The sequence below is a fragment of the Juglans microcarpa x Juglans regia genome, chromosome 4D, assembly GCF_004785595.1.
Source record: "Juglans microcarpa x Juglans regia isolate MS1-56 chromosome 4D, Jm3101_v1.0, whole genome shotgun sequence".
NCBI lineage: Eukaryota > Viridiplantae > Streptophyta > Magnoliopsida > Fagales > Juglandaceae > Juglans > Juglans microcarpa x Juglans regia.
The window spans coordinates 29,943,308-29,962,259 of NC_054600.1; the positions used below are offsets into that span (position 1 = coordinate 29,943,308).

The window sequence follows — 18,952 nt, forward strand, 5'->3', positions numbered from 1 at the left end:
GTATTTACGTTGTTGTTGTGAAGTAATTCGGTGTCGACTAGCTAAGAAATTAAAACGACATTACCCTCTACTTGCTCTCTGGAAGAAAACTAAATATATCATCCCCCATCACGTCAATTTACACGTGTGGGACGTTCGCTAGTCAGCTCATACTGATTTGGAGAAGCGAAAGAATGTGTCTCGATTTTGCGACGAACAAGCACTCCCCACCACACTTGCACTTGCGTCGAAGTTGGTGTCAGAGCTTTCGTACAGACAAAAAGAAAAAGAAAAAATACGCAAAATATTTTTGTGATCCCTGTCATTCTCGGTCGATTGAATCTTCAATCGAATCTAAAATCTGTAGCCAGATCAGTTCAGTTTGGAGTCCATAATCTAGCGTGAATGGTTTATTTTCTAAATAATTGATATTGCATATTGAGAAAATTTTAAATTTTTTAAACGAATCAATGCATGCGCTGTCAACTGAAACACCTCTTCGGAATTTTTTCGGATTTATTATTTGCACAACAAAAATGGTGCAGTCAATTGCATTATTATTTGAAATAGAAAGAAGGCGGAAGTAGTATTGTGTGTAATTCATGCATCATTGTGTGAAGGTAGAATGAGATAGATTTCCACGTCGACTCCGAAATTTACTTATTTATGTTTTATTTGGATAGTGAGATATTTTTAGATATTATGTGAATAGTAATAAAAAAATAATAATAATAAAAATATGTGGGTCCTTATAGAGTACTTGAATCCTTGAAATTTTATACTATTCACGTCAATACTGTTTATTTATTGTTTTGAATTGTTCAATGTCAGTTTTACATTATTTATTTACTGTCTATTTAAGTAGACGCTTTCAAAACTAAGAGATCAAAAATAATATTTGGATAGACAAAACTCTGAGACCAAATAGCCCAAACGAGATATAGATAAAATGCTTTGATCATCCAAACTGGACTAATCTCATCTGTTGAGGTTGGTTTGGAGTACAAGACAAAACATAAAATTCTCATCTCATCTCATTATTACATATTTTTTAAATCTTTATATAAAATATAATAAACAATTTAATTTTTTAAAATCTCGATTAAATTTTTTTAAATTCTAAAATAATAATAATATTAAAACATAATATTTTAAATTTTTTAAAAAAACATAAAATTCTAATACCACCATTAAACCTACCCTCGAGAATTATCAGAAGCGTAAATTGGGGAAGGAACAAAAAAGTCAACTTTTGTGACCAAATTTAATAGAAGAAAAGAAAACGCAATATAGATTCCCGAGCTTCACGCCAGACTCTCACTCGGTCACTCTGGAATTGTTCATCGCACTTTTGCATTCCGCACTGTTTGAAGCTGAATTCCGTCCACATTGTTTTTTTTTTCAAACTTGACAATGATTAATCCTTCTTGTTGGACAAAACAGGACGAGGAAACGAGGAATTAGTCTTAACACAATATTTTAAAAAATATATATATAACTAAATAAATGTTATCCGTTTAAGTTAAAAGTTAGCCATTGATAGAATATACAAATTTCATACTCTTTAAAAAAAAATAATATTACATACAATCGTAAAGTACGTAAATTTTATACAATCGTTTTAAAAAAGAGTATAATATATTATTAAAAAAATATTTTTTTATGTAATCTCGTATTTATTTATTTTTTTCAAAGTAATTGTACGACACTTACACACTCACGACTACAACTATCATTTTTCTTAAAAAAAATAGTTTGTCATTAAATAAATTTTTTTTAATATAAGTCTTAAATTTACATTAAAAAAACAGAATTATATTTAAAATTATAAATTTCATTCCACTTTACAATATCTCTTACAGCGTTCTTTAATTTAGATTTGAATACGTGGTGGGAATTTAGCTCCTTCAGATTTTTTGGACCTTTCGTCGATTGAGGAAAGAAAAAAAGGCAGGCGACAATAATCTTGAGAACGAAATTTGTATAGAAGTTGCGTCATCAACTGCTGGGTGCTTATGGTTAGAATTGACCTGGTCTAGACAAAACGCACGTAGGTCCCCCCGACCATAACCCAATCCAAAAAAGAGAAAGATCTAAGCCTCATTGACCACGAGCTTTTATGTTCGTACACGACATCATCAATTCAGCCCCGTCTTCGTTCCTACTGAGAGCACTTGGCATTATTATGCAGATGCAAATTCATCATTTGCACAAGAGGATGTTACATATATAAAGAGATCCTATAAAGAGATATTTAAATTTAATTATATAAAAAGATTTTACACATTGATATAATATAGTGTACCACGTCTCTCCTTCCTTTTTTTTTTTTTTCCCCCCCCACTCTCGTGTGTCTCTCCTGCCCTCCTCTCCCTTTTATTCTTTGTCTCCATCCTATCCATGCCTAGCATGGTGGTCGGGGACCACCTCAAGACTTGCAGAAGCTGTCGACGGTCCAAGCGGCATCGTGATATTACCGTGCACGCAACCTCTTGAGATGGTCCCCAACCATCATAACAGGCAAAAGAAGGGTGGAGACTGAGAGAGGTAAAGAGAGAGGAGGGGATGAGAGATGCAAGAGAGAAGAAAAAAAAAGTTGGGGACATGACATGCCACATAATGTTTGTGTCTATAGTGTTTTTCTTTACATAATATATATAATTTTATATTTGTTATTTCACTTAAAATTTATTTTTATTTTATATTATTTATTAGTTAAAATAATAATAAAGAATTATTAATTCAATAATAATGACAGAAACAAACATAAAAATCTAAACAAAACAACTCTTTTATAATATAGACAATAAAATTACAACATCTAATTGCACCAATCAATAAAACATTGCAGACATCTAATTCCACAATACACATCAGCATTCCACAATTAAAATACTACTAAACATTTCTACAACAATAAAAGAGGTAATTAAAACACTCGGATGCGGCAACGAGTAATTAGGATTCACAATTCATCTCAACTTATCTCGTTATTATTCATTAACTTTAACGTACAAATCTCACTACTATTCACAATTCATCTCAACTCATCTCAACTCATATTCGAATTCAAACGACTTCTTACATTGCCCAATTCCACAATTCATAACAACATTTCAGAATTAAAACACTATTAAAACACTGCCAAACAATTTCACAACATCAGCAAAAAGTATTTAAAATACTTGGATGCAGCGGCAATGTTACAATTCCACAATTCACAATAGTGTTACAATTTACAACAGTAGTTGAAAGAGAGACATTCAAAGTGACTAAGACTAGTACCACCATTTCAACCATTATCTTTCCCCCATCTCAAAAACTCAAGTAGTCTCTATGTTTTCCCTTTGTCACATCACAAATGTTTTCAACTCCTTTTGTTCTGAACATTTAAATAATTGATTTCAATCATGTAAATCTACTTTAAATGATGATTCAATTCAATATTGAGCAATTTAAATTTTGTGTAGATTAGAGAGGTGAAATCAAATATAAGACAAAAACCAGATCGTATTTTGCATGGCCTCTAATGTTAGAGATCATTTGAAAGATTGGGGCAGTGTGAATGATCTTAACATGCAACATTCGAAAGATTCAAGATGCAAGTTCAAAATCGAAAATCCATAACAAATATTACAACCCCTAAAATCGAAAATACCTAATAACAAATTCTGAACTCTCAATCCTCAAAAAAAAAAAAAAAAATCCTCACAAACCACTTTGAAATCACTCCACAATAAAACAAATGGTCACATCCTTACTTTTAATTGAAAACTCACGAGACGATGTGGGTGAAGGATGACAACCCCCTGAAAGCATACGACTTCGATTGGTGTGCCTGCAACAAAGGAATGGTGTTGCGACGAAGGTCTATCTAAAACTTGCGGAAGAAACTATGTTGGTGAGGTGAAAGACACGAGGACAATAATGAAAAGACACGAGGACTTCAAGGATGGAAGAAAAAAATGCACGAAAATGAAACCTTAGCAGAATAGAAAGGGCAAAAGGGGAAAACGAATAGAAAGTTCACTCCGGAGCAGGAAACCGATGGAAAAAAGTGGAGTTCAGTAGAATAGAGAGGAAAAATCGAGGGAAGAGACTGTGTTTTGGATTGGAAGAAATACATTTTTATTACTTTTGGTCGAATTACAATGACCATCAAATATGATCGAATGAGCTAGATATTTTTATTATAGCTAGATAATATTAGAATAGAAAGCAATTATATTTTTCTATTTTTTATTTTATTATAGCTCACGTTAGTTGTTGAGATAAAAAATTATTTAAAATAATGAAGTAACTATTAGGTAGTCTAAGAATACTAATATATATAATAAATAATTCAATTTTTTCAAATTTTAAAATAAATATAATATTAAAAAATTATATTATAACAATATTTTAAATTTATAATATTTTTATTCAATATTTTTTCTCTCATTTTTTAAAACTCCATAAAACATTATAACTTAAACCATTTTAATATTATTATTTACAAATTATTTCACTACAATTCATAGATTTCTTGTCTCTTTTTGAACAGTATCCTGTGATATGATTGATTACCGCGCATCATTCATTCTATCAAACAATCTCAGAATTTATATAAAACGTATATATCAACTTTTGTGTTTAATGATGATGATGAAATTCAAGATAAAAATAACAACATTCTTTCAAAAATTTATAGGGACATACTAAATATGTAAAGGCCACGCAATGTCGTGCTGTCCACATCTCTAAATTTTATCATCCAATAATAAGTAATTGAGAAGTTTCTCTATCCCAAAAAAAAGGCGTCATAAAATATAAAAATAACGTTATTTATCGTTTTTTTTATTAATCATCTCCATGATAATCATCAATGATTGAATAATAAGTACTAGACAATGGTAAATAATTTCTTAACCATTTGATACTACTACGTTAGAAGATGACGTAAAGATAACAATTAAAAAGATGACGAGTAATACTGCTCAAATATCAATATACTTTTAGCATCATTCCCAAGCTAAACTATAATTCCCCATACAGACTACACGATGGAAAATGTTTTTAGCATCATTCCCAAGCTAAACTATAGAAAGATCAAAATATCTTATACTGAAACTCAAGGGCCAAGGCCGAGATTCTAGAATTAAACCAGGGAGAGACTGTTTTTCGTTTTTCTTGGTTTTTCTCTGGGCCTAGTAGTGCAGTGCTGGGCCTGTGATAAAGTTTTGCAGACCTGGTCGTGCAGTTCATTGTAGATGCTTTTCAGCACTGCTACGTACAGCCCCGTTTGGTGGACTGCGTGTCGACGAATGGGGTTTTCGGTCATTTAGCACTCAGATTGTGGTTAAATGTCAAAAATGCCCCTATCATATTTCCCCTCCTGCAATTATCCCTCCCTCGAGCGATAGAATTTTCACATCCCTCCAGCAACACAACCAATGCCATGTGCAACTCTAACGCCGTCGGCCACTCTTCGAGCTCCGTCCGCCACAGTCAACGTCAGCTTCTCCTCCACCATCTTCGGCCGCCGACAACTTAAACCCTCTGAACAGACCAAGTTTTTTTAATCAGCTTTTTCTTAGATTTATTTTATTTGGCAGATTTATAAGCATTCTGATTAAGCTATGCTATTTGTTCTCTGTGAAGTAGTCTTCAACTTTGAAAAAATAGTGTAATAGTAGTTTGCACCTAGATTTTTCGTTATGTTATTGCCTTGGATTTTCTATTCAAAGTGTTCTGGAGCTTTCCTGAATAATTGTGGAGAGAACCAATTAAACGTTGTTTCTTTTATTTCGTTCTGATTACTTTTTAATTTCTAATTCCATTTACTATACGAGGGATTTGACGAAAAGAATATTTGAAAATGAGAAACAAATTCAAAAAAATAATACGGATCTTATAAAGTATTCAAAAAAAAAATAATATTCGTTCAGTTCATCCATTGTATAGTTTTGGATTTTTTAGTTTTATATGATGTATTCTCCTAGTCGAGTTTTTGATGAATGAAGTGCAATTTTTACTATTGGCAGTTTTTGATGAAGTGTGGCTACTGGACAGTACACTGCTACTATATAAATAAAATTACAAAAGCAGATCATTTCTAGAAAATTCTAATTATTTGTTGTAATATCATAAGTTTAGTACGGTGTAACACAAAGTAATATTATACACATTACTTTAAAAGTGACCAATCTAACTACAACGCTTACAAACTTGGCAAATGAGCTAAGTCTCTAACACAACATTAACAAACATTAATCATCATTTGATCTTGATCCTAGCAACCAAAATGAGATTAAAATTGAAAGTCTCCAATACACGCAGAATAGTATACATGCGTAACTAATTTCTTTAATTAGACTTTCAAGCTTTTTCTGATTGTTAAGAATAACCAACACTCTCTTTTAGATGTCTTCCTCTATTTTATAAATCTCTTCTTTTTCATGCTGGAGTTTTCCTTTTGTCGGAGTTCTCCCTCTCTTTGTTGGAGATATTTTTTCCTATCAACTGGATTTTCATTGTTTTCTTCAAAATCTATCCATAAAAAGTAGTTGCAATGTGGATTTTCCTACTCCAAAAACAACTTCAAAAATTACTGTAGGAAATTGAGACATGTACTTCAACGATATAGGAAATCAAAAGCAACACCAAGAATGGGTTGTTAGTAATAACCTCCTTATTGTACTCTGGACAAGAAAAAAAATGTTGTCTTGGATTTTTTTGAGGTGTTTGCAAATTTCAGACGTGCTATTCCACCTGCATAAGCATTTTTGTAACAATTCCCGAACAGCAATCAACCAAAGAATACGATGAATGTGATTGCGTTGAAGATATTCCGATTAGGCAACACAAACACCCTTCAAATGACTGTAATGGACATAGTTCATTAAACATAGATATTGTTTAAGTTGTTTTTACCTATCAGTTTCAAATTATCTACGAGTCCTGGACAGTCCAAGATACCTATCGGTTTCACAATACCTATCACTAACCATGGCTTAAATGTAATCAAACACTTGGGATACTGGATAGAATTAACAGCAGAAGAAACACTCAAGTATAGTCAAAGAAAAAACCTTGGATTGAATACAGAATATGTCCAAACCAATCAGTATGAAAACCAAACTACATGTATGTGCCCATAAATCACTCATCTTAGAATGAAAACCAAGAGACAATATGCATATATTGATGAGAATTAAAATATTCATTCCTTCAATACAGTGTAACTTCAAATAACTTTTGTTCGAATATAAACTCAAATAAAGAGAAATATTATGTAGAGAAAATCTGATATGTACATATAATCTATTGCATTGAATACTCTCATTTTCAGATTATTCAAGTAAAAACCAGATGGCTGAGTTAATACCTCCAATTTTGTAATGGAAAATACTATTTAAAAGTCATGTAGATAATATAATTTAGAAAATAAATTTTAAATTTTAAAAATAAAATATTACATTATAAATTATGTGTGGTGTGTCCTATATACAGACCTGTAAATATAAGAACTCTTTGGCCACAAAACATTGACTTGGCAGCAGTGTCACCACTCGATTGCAATAGAGTACTTTCGCCCGTCCCTTTTTCGCTAGTGCTTTATTAGAATATTAGTCGATTGGTTGGGTGGAGTATTTATTTTTCTCTTTATTGCCATGCCCGGGGGTGATGGTAACTACTTTTCATGATAAAAAGGTTAACCTAATTATTAGACGTTGGTCTAATCTTTGCACTTCGGGTTTATTGCAAAACTGCTATGCTCGGACCGGTTCAAAACCGCAGACATCTCAATCAACCGCACAAGCTTTGAAGTGAAGTCCAAAATCAACCTTAAATAAAAATCTAAGTTTTTATATAAAGATAATGTGAAAACTGTGATTATTTAGTATGTTAAAAAATAAACTTGTAATAGATTTATTCATTTTCGACACCTAAAATAGTCTTATGTCGAGCTAACGCATTGAAATGGTCTAACTTTAATAAAAAGAAACCAAGAAAACAAATTGTGCGGTTAGAAAAATCCGTTAAAACAGTGCACAGGAGAGAGAATCTGTAGCCCACGTGCAAGGCCCATGAAGTGGTGCGTCGCACTCACTCGGACACCCATATGTAGGAGGATCTTAGCTATAACAGACACCACCCCCAAGTCGCAGTCAGAAAATGAGAAAATATACAGATTAGGCAATTCGTGTCTTTGTTCCAGGGATAACTCGTACAAAAGCGGCAATAATAATAATAATAAAATAATATTATTCATCATTTTAATTTTTATTATTTTTATCATTCTATGATATATTATTAAATTATTAAAAATTATTTATTAAATTTTATTTATAAATCTATCATCTAATATTCGTATCACAAAATAATAAATAAAAAATGATAAAAAAATAGACCATAAATAAATTTTTTTCATAATAATAAAAGATAGGAAAATAAGAACAGCAACCCTAAATTACAAAACAAAAAAGATACGTCATCACGTGATTATCACGTGGAGATTCTTATCCTGTCGAAGATCATACAAGTCCAAGTCCCAAGTCCATAGTGTCCACATATCGTTGGACAGGTGTCAAGATCTCCGCCCTTATTACATTTTTTCTTTTCGGGACCCCACTTCGTTAGTACCTAATGCTCCCTCGTCTTCGGCTTCGCTGCCTGCATAGCCGGCCCAGCAGACTCAGCGCGAAAGTGCTCGGCGGAGTTTCGTAGCAAGAAGCCCCGGCGCGCTCAAATGGGGCAAATGACCCTCGGTATCCAGCGTCTCCACTGTGTTTCGTCCTCCCAAATGGTCCCTCAGATACGTGGCCACCGAGGTCGGAACCGAGACGTCCCTTGTGGTCTGAAATATGCAGCAAGACACCTTGACTAGGCCCAAGACACCCCTCAGATCGCTGTTGAATATGGAGCGCGACACGAATAAGGTTATGTCCGGTCTCATGTTGAATAGGGTCCGGCTGAATTCTCGAACCGCGTCCGGGACATCAGCACCTACCGCCAAAGGTGCGAAACCGTGCACCCATGCGTCGTAATTAGCCTCCATTGCATACAAAACTTTCTCGATTTCACCTCGCTCGAATCCTCCGTGGTAATCTTTGTCGTTCAAGAATCTTAAAAATTAATGCACAAAAACCAAAGATCCATTTAGGTTAAGCAATCAACGCAACAGACGGCGACAAGTAAGCTAATGAATTGTTTTACCTTGGAGAAGCGCCGATAAGGATGAGCTTGGTGAAGAGTTCGGGGCGACGAATGGAAGCCAAAATTCCAATCATGGCGGAGACGGAGTGACCAACGTAGGCACACCGATCGACTTTGAGAGCGTCGAGGATGTTGATTAAGTCATCGACGTAGGAGTCGAGTGTGGTGTAGCGGCGAAAATCGAAGTAATCAGGATTGACACTGCCGGCACAGACGAGGTCGTAGAGAATGACGCGGTAGTAAGGGGTGAAGGAAGGGAGAATGCCTTTCCAGACGGACTGGTCGGTACCGAAGCCATGGGCGAGGACCAAGAACTTCTGGCCGGACCCTTCCACACGGACGTTGAGAGCTTCTAACAAGGTGTTGCCCATGAGATACATAGGAGAGTCCGCGATGAGGTTATCTTGATTGCTTTATAAAGAAAAGGGAGATTGAAATTTAGCAAACTGGGTGGGTGGGTGCTGTGGTTGTGGGTTTGGTTTGGTTTGGTTTATATAATTATCTAATCTCGTATTCTCATCTACCCAGTCAGCTTCTTCTTTAAAGTCGTCGAAGATCTGTGGTTCTATTTATACTGCCAAGAGGAGTAGAAAATAATCTTAAATTTACTGGGGTTTTTGGTTTGCAGGGATCACAGTCGAACTTGCGCTCTTCATTTTATGGAGACGTCGTAATCAATGACAGGGTCTATTGGGTAGGTGGTACTGGATTACGATTACTATTGATTGTCACTGCCTTCAAACCACAGTCTGCTGTCAGGGTAACACCGCTCACTTTAAGCCTTCGATTTGCTGTTTTCTTTTCTTAATTTTTATAGCTCCAAGGCCCAAGCTGATCGATTTGTAGTGAGTCTGATTAAACCTCGTTTTCCTCGGTAGATTATAATAATAATAATAATAATAATAATAAAAGAGATTGAGGGCTTGTTCGTCTAGTCTAAATTTTTTAGTAATTCTTTTTTAAATATAATTTAAATATAAAATATTTTTTACTTTTTACTTTTAAATTTTAAATTTTAATTTTTTTTATTTAATTATTATCTCATTATTATTGTCACGCAAAACTCAATATAATTTTTTTAAATTTTTAAATAAAACACAAAAAATAACAAGTGTATTCAAATTTTAAAATAAAAATTATATTCAAATAATTTTTAATTTCATAATATTTGTATTCAACTTTTCTTTTTCATTTTTCGAAACCCAATAAAATATTTTAAGTCAAATTATTTTACTACTATTCATAGAATTCTCATTTCATCTCATTAGCTAAACCTGAAATACTTATAAAAATAAGAAGTAAATAAATAAAGAGATCGGGGTGTTGAGAGCTTATAATTCTTTTAAGACGTTAAAGCATCAATTGATGAATGATTATATATTTACCGTTAATTGTCATCAAGAGTTAAAATACTTTACATATATAATTGATAATATAGCTTGGAGTAATATTATTGAAGTAAAATTCTTGAGTTTGAATTTGGCTTGGCTTGATTGCATGTTCTATAAATATCAATTTAAGCAGCATATACAATACTAATCCGTGATATGACAATAAATGCTCATCGCATTTTACAAGAAACATAGAACATTTATCTATTCCTACCTCCCTTAGAACATTTATCTATTCCTACCTCCCTCAGCCGCTTATTCGTAGCAAAAAAACGAAAGAAATATGCAAGGTTTCCGGCCATTATGCCTCCATGTATATACCTGAGAATATATATATATATATATATATATATATATATATATATAGTACAGTACTACGTTCTCTCTGCATCAAAAAAAAAAAAAAAAAAAAGGTACTACGTTCTCTCCTCCTGTTTATACATTTTATTTTCCTGCTAAAGTTTGTATTTTTACAGGGTCACGTTCCCGATAGTGATTGAATTTGTTTTACTCGGACCTTCTTTTAGAATACAGGAATAATTCAATTTTGTTTTCCCTTTTCCTATTGGTTGGTTGCAGAAGGAATAACTTGAATTGCTTTCATACTGACATTTTTCAATTAAAGACCCACTAGCAACCCATTCAATTTAAAACTTAATTGCCATGTTGCGCATTAGAGACTTGAGATCATCTATTCTGAATACTTCCTTATATTATGATAGATTACTTATATATATATATATAATGTTTAGTACAAAGAAATTCGCGAACTGTAGTCAATTTATAATCAGAAATTAGGTGTTTGCAATTTAGGATATCCGGGCCAAGACTCCAGGCTTTTTTGTTAGTACGAAGGATATTGTAGGTATCAGCTGAAAAGGAAAAAAAAGAAAAAAAAAAGAAAAGAAAAGAAAGAGCAAGTGGCCGGATGGTGCTATTTGGCATTAGAGTATTAGTATATCTTTAAAATTTGATGTAAATACATATTTTTCATAAATTTAAAATTTTTCTAACTATAATCTCACATTTAATTAGTCAAAATGATAATATAATATTTTTTTTAATAATAATATATATAATAATAATATATACATTTTCATATTTTGTAATTATACTAACTATATGTTATTGTAGGTTATAGTTCAAGCTTTTACTTTTTGAAGAAAGATCATTTTATCTAAATTTTTTCAAATTTTAAAGATGTAATGCTAGTGCTCTAATAGCACATATGAGTGCTGACGAAGAAGATGATGATCCAAGAATGACATGATATTAATCGAGATGAGGAGTGGAAGACGAATAATAAAAGGAATAAGAACATGCGTTAATATTACAAGTACAAGATCAGGGATCGGCGCCATGCATCTCTCATCATCAGTTCAAAGTTCGAGAGGATCATATTCATGATCAAGCTGTGGATGATGCATGTGGTTGTTGGTAATAATGCTCGAGACTGTAGCTCGGCGTGAACGTTTCACATGGAATTTCCATCCACTGCTAATTGAGTAGAAAGTAGGGTCACGAGGGAAGAATCGGATTCAATGGGTGTAGCCTTCAACCCCTTCCCCCCACCCCAAAAAATATATATACTTCAGGGCCCATCTTTCTCTTGTTGCCACATCCAAATCATTGGCCACAGGATAATTGGCAACCCCGACATCTCTCGCTCCTCTTCTCTTTTGAAAGTTCCTCCCATCTTTGACAAGGATTGCCCATGCCCACCGCAAAAAACACCTCTCTGTCTCTCTCTCTCTCCAAATTTTTTACCTCTTTAGTTAAAGCCAATACGACAAATGAATGCAAGCTTTCTTGAATAACTTCATTTTCGAGCGTTGCTCTTAATCATTAATACGAAGCGCACACGGTGCATAGTATTATAATCTACAATGTCTTTCTTTCTTTAATCCTCGTTCTTTTTTCCTTCTTTCATAGAGGAAGCTGCGTACCAAACAGCGGTCTGGACTTTATACGTACAAAATATTTCTGTACGTGGCGTACATATATTACTTAGTCGACGTATCGGAAGGTATACTACTCATGTGTTAGTTATATAAATAGAAATCATGGCAACACTGATTTTAAGATCAGGAACGATCATATAGTTTAATGTAATTTCATTCAAGAATTCAGAGCTCACTAGACAATAAAATTAGCCCATTAAGGGATATGAAGAGAGAGGAGTGCATGATGACAAAGATCTACAAGCAGCGTCCACACCAAAATCTAGCGAAAACTAACATTAATCACAGATCAGTACAACACAAATATCGATCTCACACTAGCTAAATAGATAACACCATTTTTCCCCCCACTAATTCCTTGAGCAATTTACACAACCTTAAAATTGATATAAACAATCGAAGTATCCAATTTGGGTCGGTCGATAGGGGATCAAATTAACCCAAAAAATAAAATACATGGAGTAGAACAGCTTGCACGGCTCGATCCTGGCCTTTACACTAGCTATACAGTCCTAATTATCGATCTTACTTTATAGCTAGAAGAATTAGCTATTTCGCACTTGGCTCCTTGGATTTGTTTCCTGGAAATTATGTGGTGAAAAACTAACGACTGGACCTCTGTGCCGGGACCGGAAGTGACTGGTGACAAGATAATTGCACAAAAGTAAGCATAAAAAACAGCTAGCTCGAAATGAACCCAACTTTGTTTGTCCTATAACGCCTGGATAGCGAGTAAGGTTCCATCAATGAGAGATGAAAAGGCATGCGAGGGTGCGACTTAGACAGTTTACAGATAAGTCATAGCTTGGGCCACCACCTCTGCTGCGAGCTCGGCAGTGGCAACTGGCATATTCATTTTGGAAACAATGACTATGACACGGAGAGAGAGAGAGATGAATGTCTATAAGACTATAAAGGTTTATATACGATTCGTACGTAGAGCCTTGTGGAGACCTATGGAGTTGTAATTGATTTGATGAGTCATTGGGCTTATCTTATCTTTAGACTTGAAAACCATATCCTTGAACTTTATGTGTCACACACACTCACACACACAAACATATATTATATATAGAGAGACGTAAAACTAATCTGACTTGTAGTTCATCCAGAATCCAATATATATATATATATATATATATATATAGTACTGTTGTCTGTGAATAAGATTTTAGGTATATTTATAAAGAATAAATAATTATCTATTGTAAAACCAATTTTATGAGATGTATGGGTTAGGTCTATGAACTTTTTCATGGTATTAGAGCTTGTCACAGGACAAATAAAGGTTCACACTACTTACTCCGTGACAAGAACAATAAAAATTAATACTGAGTGTTGATGAATAATATCACATTACCTGTGAACAAGATCTTGAGTATGCTTATAAGGAATGAATAATTTTCTCTTATAAAATCGATTTTATGAGATGAATTAGACCTATAAATTCCTTTTTATGGAAAGTTAAGTACAAACGAATTAGTGTTTTATCTTAGATTACGATCGAGGTGCAATTGGCCGGGATATGTACATGATCCATTAATAGGAACATAGGATACACTTTCTGATTTAAATGGTCAGTGGGCGCGCACATATACACACACAGAGGAAGTTACAAGTTGTATATATATATTTTTTCGTCCTGTAGAGGATCAGTACGAGTACTTCACTCCTTGACTCAATCATGCATTTTTATGGATACCATATATTCATCGTTTCACTGTTGGAGTTTGAATGAATATTTGAAGTGCGTGCGTGCGTGCATGCATGCGTACGTTCCTTGTTATGAGCATATTTTCAAATTGACAGACTCCATCATATAATGGTCATGTTATTTCTCGAATCCTGGTTCAAATTCTTTTAATTTGCGCACCATATATAGTCAAACGCATGATCGATATACTTGACTTGTTAATCAAGAAAGCTAGGATCTTTAATACAGTACTCCAATATTTAATTTATAAATAAATTAAATTATAAAATTTGTACAACGTACGTCTTTTTAGTAAATTATCACAGTAAGCTACTCCTTTAATTCCAGGCCATTCAAAGGGTAGAATGGGCGTGATCAAAACGATTCTCTTGAATCTCTTCTATCATTATATCGGAGATTATAATTTCGAATATTTAAATTCTGACGTAACCATTATCCACTATAATTAGTCACGTGTCCATGAAGTTTTATGATGATCTGTGTATATATATACACACACACCCATCCCTTTACTCCTTTACAGTCATTTGCCAGAATACATGCATCGAAACATTTGGATAAAGAAAGAAAGTGTAGGCCATCTTTTTATTTGCATGCGCGTAGAAGCTATGCATCCCTGCCACCCACTTCATTAATGTAGGGTCTCAATGTTAGGACTTGGGAGACTTTTTCTGCACATATTCGATTTTCACTCAGATTAGCTGAACTTGGATAATGTACCGCGATAGTGACCACCTTCTCCTCTGGCTTGAGAACATGATGAACCAGTGTAAGTTCCACGAATTCAACGTGAGATTTATTTGGTCAGTGATAAACTAGTGGATGATGCATATAACAGCTGCTGATAATTCATCCAGCAGTTACTGAATTCCCCACCCGGCCATAAATCCAGCAGTTCATTCGACCCTGGAATTTCCTTTTTGTTGTCATGACTATATATATTATTTATGGCTAGCTACTGTTGTGGAGTGATATTATAATATATATATATACATATGAGAAATAATAGTTTTAGTTTTGAGTGCGGAAGCATTGTACAATCATTTTAAAAAAAAACGAATATATACGAGATTTACATAAAAAAAAAAAAATTTAATAGTAAACCTCATTCTATTTTCAAAACGATTGCATGGCGTTGTACACTCTACAACTACATATAATATTACTCTTACATAATAATTTTTCTTACAGTGGTACACAATATATAACAATTAGGCAGCCAGCAGACAGACTTATGAAATATTTTTCAAGTGATAATTATTTAAATAGTTAGCCTATAAAGTCAGTTATTTATAATAATATTACATCAATAAATATGATGAGCTAGCGGGATAGAATTTAAAATGTAGGTTATCGTTTGAAGAATACAATAATACGATTCGTTTTTCAAATTGGCATGTTTTAAAATTATTTAGAAGATAATGGGTTTGATTATTGTGAACCAATCACTGCAGAGAGCGTGCAATGACCAAGTTATACCTAATAAAAAATTATATTAATATGTATAGAATGTGTATTTAAAAAAATATATATATATAAAATTCACTTAAAAAATTAATTTTTAAATAATAATTCTCACTTTTTTGTTGTAAAAATGAATGCACCACAGTCATCGGGCATTAGTGGGTGGGAAAAAACCATTTGTGGAATCCGCCGCCCCCTTAAAGTTTCATGGAAATCTCAACACAGATTCTGCCGAGTTATCGTTCACTACCTGGAGCTGCTTAATTGGCCGAAAAAAAAAATGAACTGAAATACGGAAAAAGTAGGGAAGGATAAGGAGACAGAGAGCCAGTCCGTGATTTGCAAGGCAATGGATGCGATTAGACCGCGACTGCACGCGTGTATTAATGTGTAGTACGCATATTGTCTCCGATGTGGTGGGTTCCCATCGTACACCTTCGTTTATTTGTTTCTTACCTGATAAATGGTTTAGCCATTAAAAATTTAGTAACAAAAATACGTTGGGTTAGTTAAATTATAAAATCATTTTTATTTGAAAGTATATTTAATATAAAATCATATCAATTTATAATTTTATATTTATAATTCTTTTTTTCTTACCGGTAGCAATTCTCTTATTTCTTTCTTTTCAATTTTTTTGCTTTTTTTTAAGGTCCATTTACACAATAAAATTATTTCATCTCATCATTATAATTTTCTTAAATTATTATACAAAATATAATAAATTTTCAATTTTTCTAATTCTCATGACAATAACAATATTAAAAAAATAATATTTTAATAATATTTTATTCAACTTTCATCTCGACTTACTATCTAAACAACACCTTAATGTCTCCAATACCATAAATCATAATCTATAACACTCTTTTATATCAGTTTAAGTTTATATGATATATATAGACTAAGTGAGGGAATATAGTTTTTTCCTTTTATTTAAATTTGAAATTTTACGTAATTATCATGAAAGAAAACATTGCATGTGTACCATTATCATAGATCAAAATTGCATATAAATAATATTCTAGGTCCGGTCCGAACTATTGGTGAGAAGTGGGTCTTGCATATAAATTTTCAGTCAAGGAATTTGTGGTTAATTTAATTTTTATTAAATAATTATAAAATACTGTCGCTATCAAGTAATAAGATTCATTGACTGAGAAACTTTGTCTCCATAACTTGTCCTGATTATAAACGGAAAATTAAGGTAAAAAAAATAGTGAGGGTTAGTTGACTTACTTCTATGTTGGAGTAAAAATGGTTGGTTCGAAATCATTCAAACAGGAAACATGTCAAGCTGATAGTTTTATCCGAAATGGTTGGTCCGAAATCATTCAAACATGTCAAGATGAAACATGTAAAGCAGCGGCTTAAAGTTTGAACGGAATTATAGGACTAAACAAAGTACTGTTTAACGACAGATATTGTTTTAACTATTTGAATGGAAACTAAGCACTCAATTAGTTACTACAATAGGAATACTTTTAGTACCATACCAATCTTTGATTAAAAAAAAAAAAATTCATTTTGTTACAAATGAATCATCTGAGAGCGAAATTACATTTTTTTTTCTACAAAAATGTTGGTCCAGTTGAATAAAAATATAGTAAAATTAAAAAATTATTTCAATATATATTTTTAATATTATTTTTACTTTTATGTTTGAAAAAAATTGTATTGATTTTCATGTTTTGTTTTGAATTTTGTAAAAATTATAATGATTATATAAAAAAGTTGGAAATCTAAAATTGAAAAAAGTATGATATTTGATAACGAAATTGTGATAAGTTTTTGGAATTTCTCGTATCGTCTCATTAACCAAACGTGCCATAAATCTATCATCTGAACATCTATGGCTACTTTGGACTATAAATAATAGGAAAATACCATATCTACTCAAGAAAAGTTCATAAAAAATTTACTTTACTATATGTCAGTTATTGATATGCTGAAAATCATGAATTTAAATTTCAAAAGAAAACTATAAAAATTAATCTTGTAAGTAAAATTGTAAATAAAAATATATGTACATATAACACTACTCTAAATAATACGTGCATTCTAATGAATATTAGGGACATTTATATTGTCTAAAAATATATATAATATATATATATATATATTTCAATCGGATTGGTCAATTTTGTTCTATTCTTTTTCGCATTGACATTTTAAAGTATTAAATTTTAAAAATATGAACACCATATTTTTATAATCAAATCTCAATCGACGATGCAAACTGTCCAAATTAAAAAATTTAGAATGTTGTTTTAGTATTGGTAGTTGGGAAAAAGATGATATTCATCAGTTATTATTCACTTCATATTTTTATATTTATTTTTATAGAATGTGAGATATTAAATAGTAGTGAAGGAGAATAATTTTTGACGTAATTAAATTTAGACATAAATTGTCTTTAGCGCTGGGGTTCTGATAAGCTGTTTTGCAACCCCGGGCCATATACACAAGTGTCTGCTCACTAAAGCGAACTGCCTGACCTGAGCCTGGCTCTGCCGAGATTTCAAATGGGCCGTGAATACTGAAAGGGAAGCGGATTTATGGCAGACGAGGTCGTCTACTTTTTGGGCCCAACGTCAGTTTTGAATGTCTTTTATATTCGGCCGAATTGGTTTTCTCCAATGTTACAACTTGAAAGCCACTTTTATCCGTACAAAAATTATATATATATATTTTTTATAGATATATTAAATAATTTAAAATTGTATTATGTTAATTATTGTAAAAAAAAAAAGAAAAATTAAATTTGATAAATTCGATATGTGTTCACATATCGCCGTATGAATAGTATAACTCTTACTTTAAAGTGGTTGCCAAGTTAAAATATATATACGGAAAGTAAAAGCCTTATGTGGCCCCTAGGTTTAGGAATCCATTTTGAAAGCGAGGGAACGATGAAGTATTCCTTGTATTAGTTAAAAATTGGTATATTAATTTGAGTTAGTGATATATTAATTTAATAAAAATATGATTATTAATTGATATATAATAGGTAGAATAATAAAATATGATAAAATAAAATAAATTATTAATTAAAAAAATTAAATATTTTTGAAATTATTAATTATTTATTACTATATAATGAATAAATATATAATTTAATGTAGATATTTGATGTGAATAATCAAAATCAAAATTATCTTATATATTATTTTATTATTATATAATAAAAAAATAAATATTTTAATATATAGATTTATGTGAATAAAAATACTAAAAAAGATTAC

At 32.2% G+C, this 18,952-nt stretch overlaps 1 protein-coding gene across 1 annotated transcript; it reads right to left on the bottom strand.

The window, feature by feature from the left end:
• Positions 1-8,352: 8,352 nt before the first annotated feature.
• Positions 8,353-9,722, bottom strand: LOC121259507 (probable strigolactone esterase DAD2). The gene is made up of 2 exons (XM_041161115.1): positions 9,178-9,722; positions 8,353-9,086 (listed from the first exon to the last, which is right to left on the bottom strand). Exons 1-2 carry the CDS (start codon positions 9,555-9,557, stop codon positions 8,657-8,659), a joined length of 810 nt encoding a protein of 269 aa, XP_041017049.1. The 5' UTR covers positions 9,558-9,722; the 3' UTR covers positions 8,353-8,656.
• Positions 9,723-18,952: the final 9,230 nt, after the last annotated feature.

Coding starts and splice junctions, on each gene's coding strand:
- LOC121259507 (XM_041161115.1), bottom strand. CDS start 9,557: ATGTATCTCATGGGCAACACCTTGTTAGAAGCTCTCAACGTCCGTGTG. Junction 9,087..9,177: donor CTTATCGGCGCTTCTCCAAG/GTAAAACAATTC, acceptor TTAATTTTTAAG/ATTCTTGAACGACAAAGATT.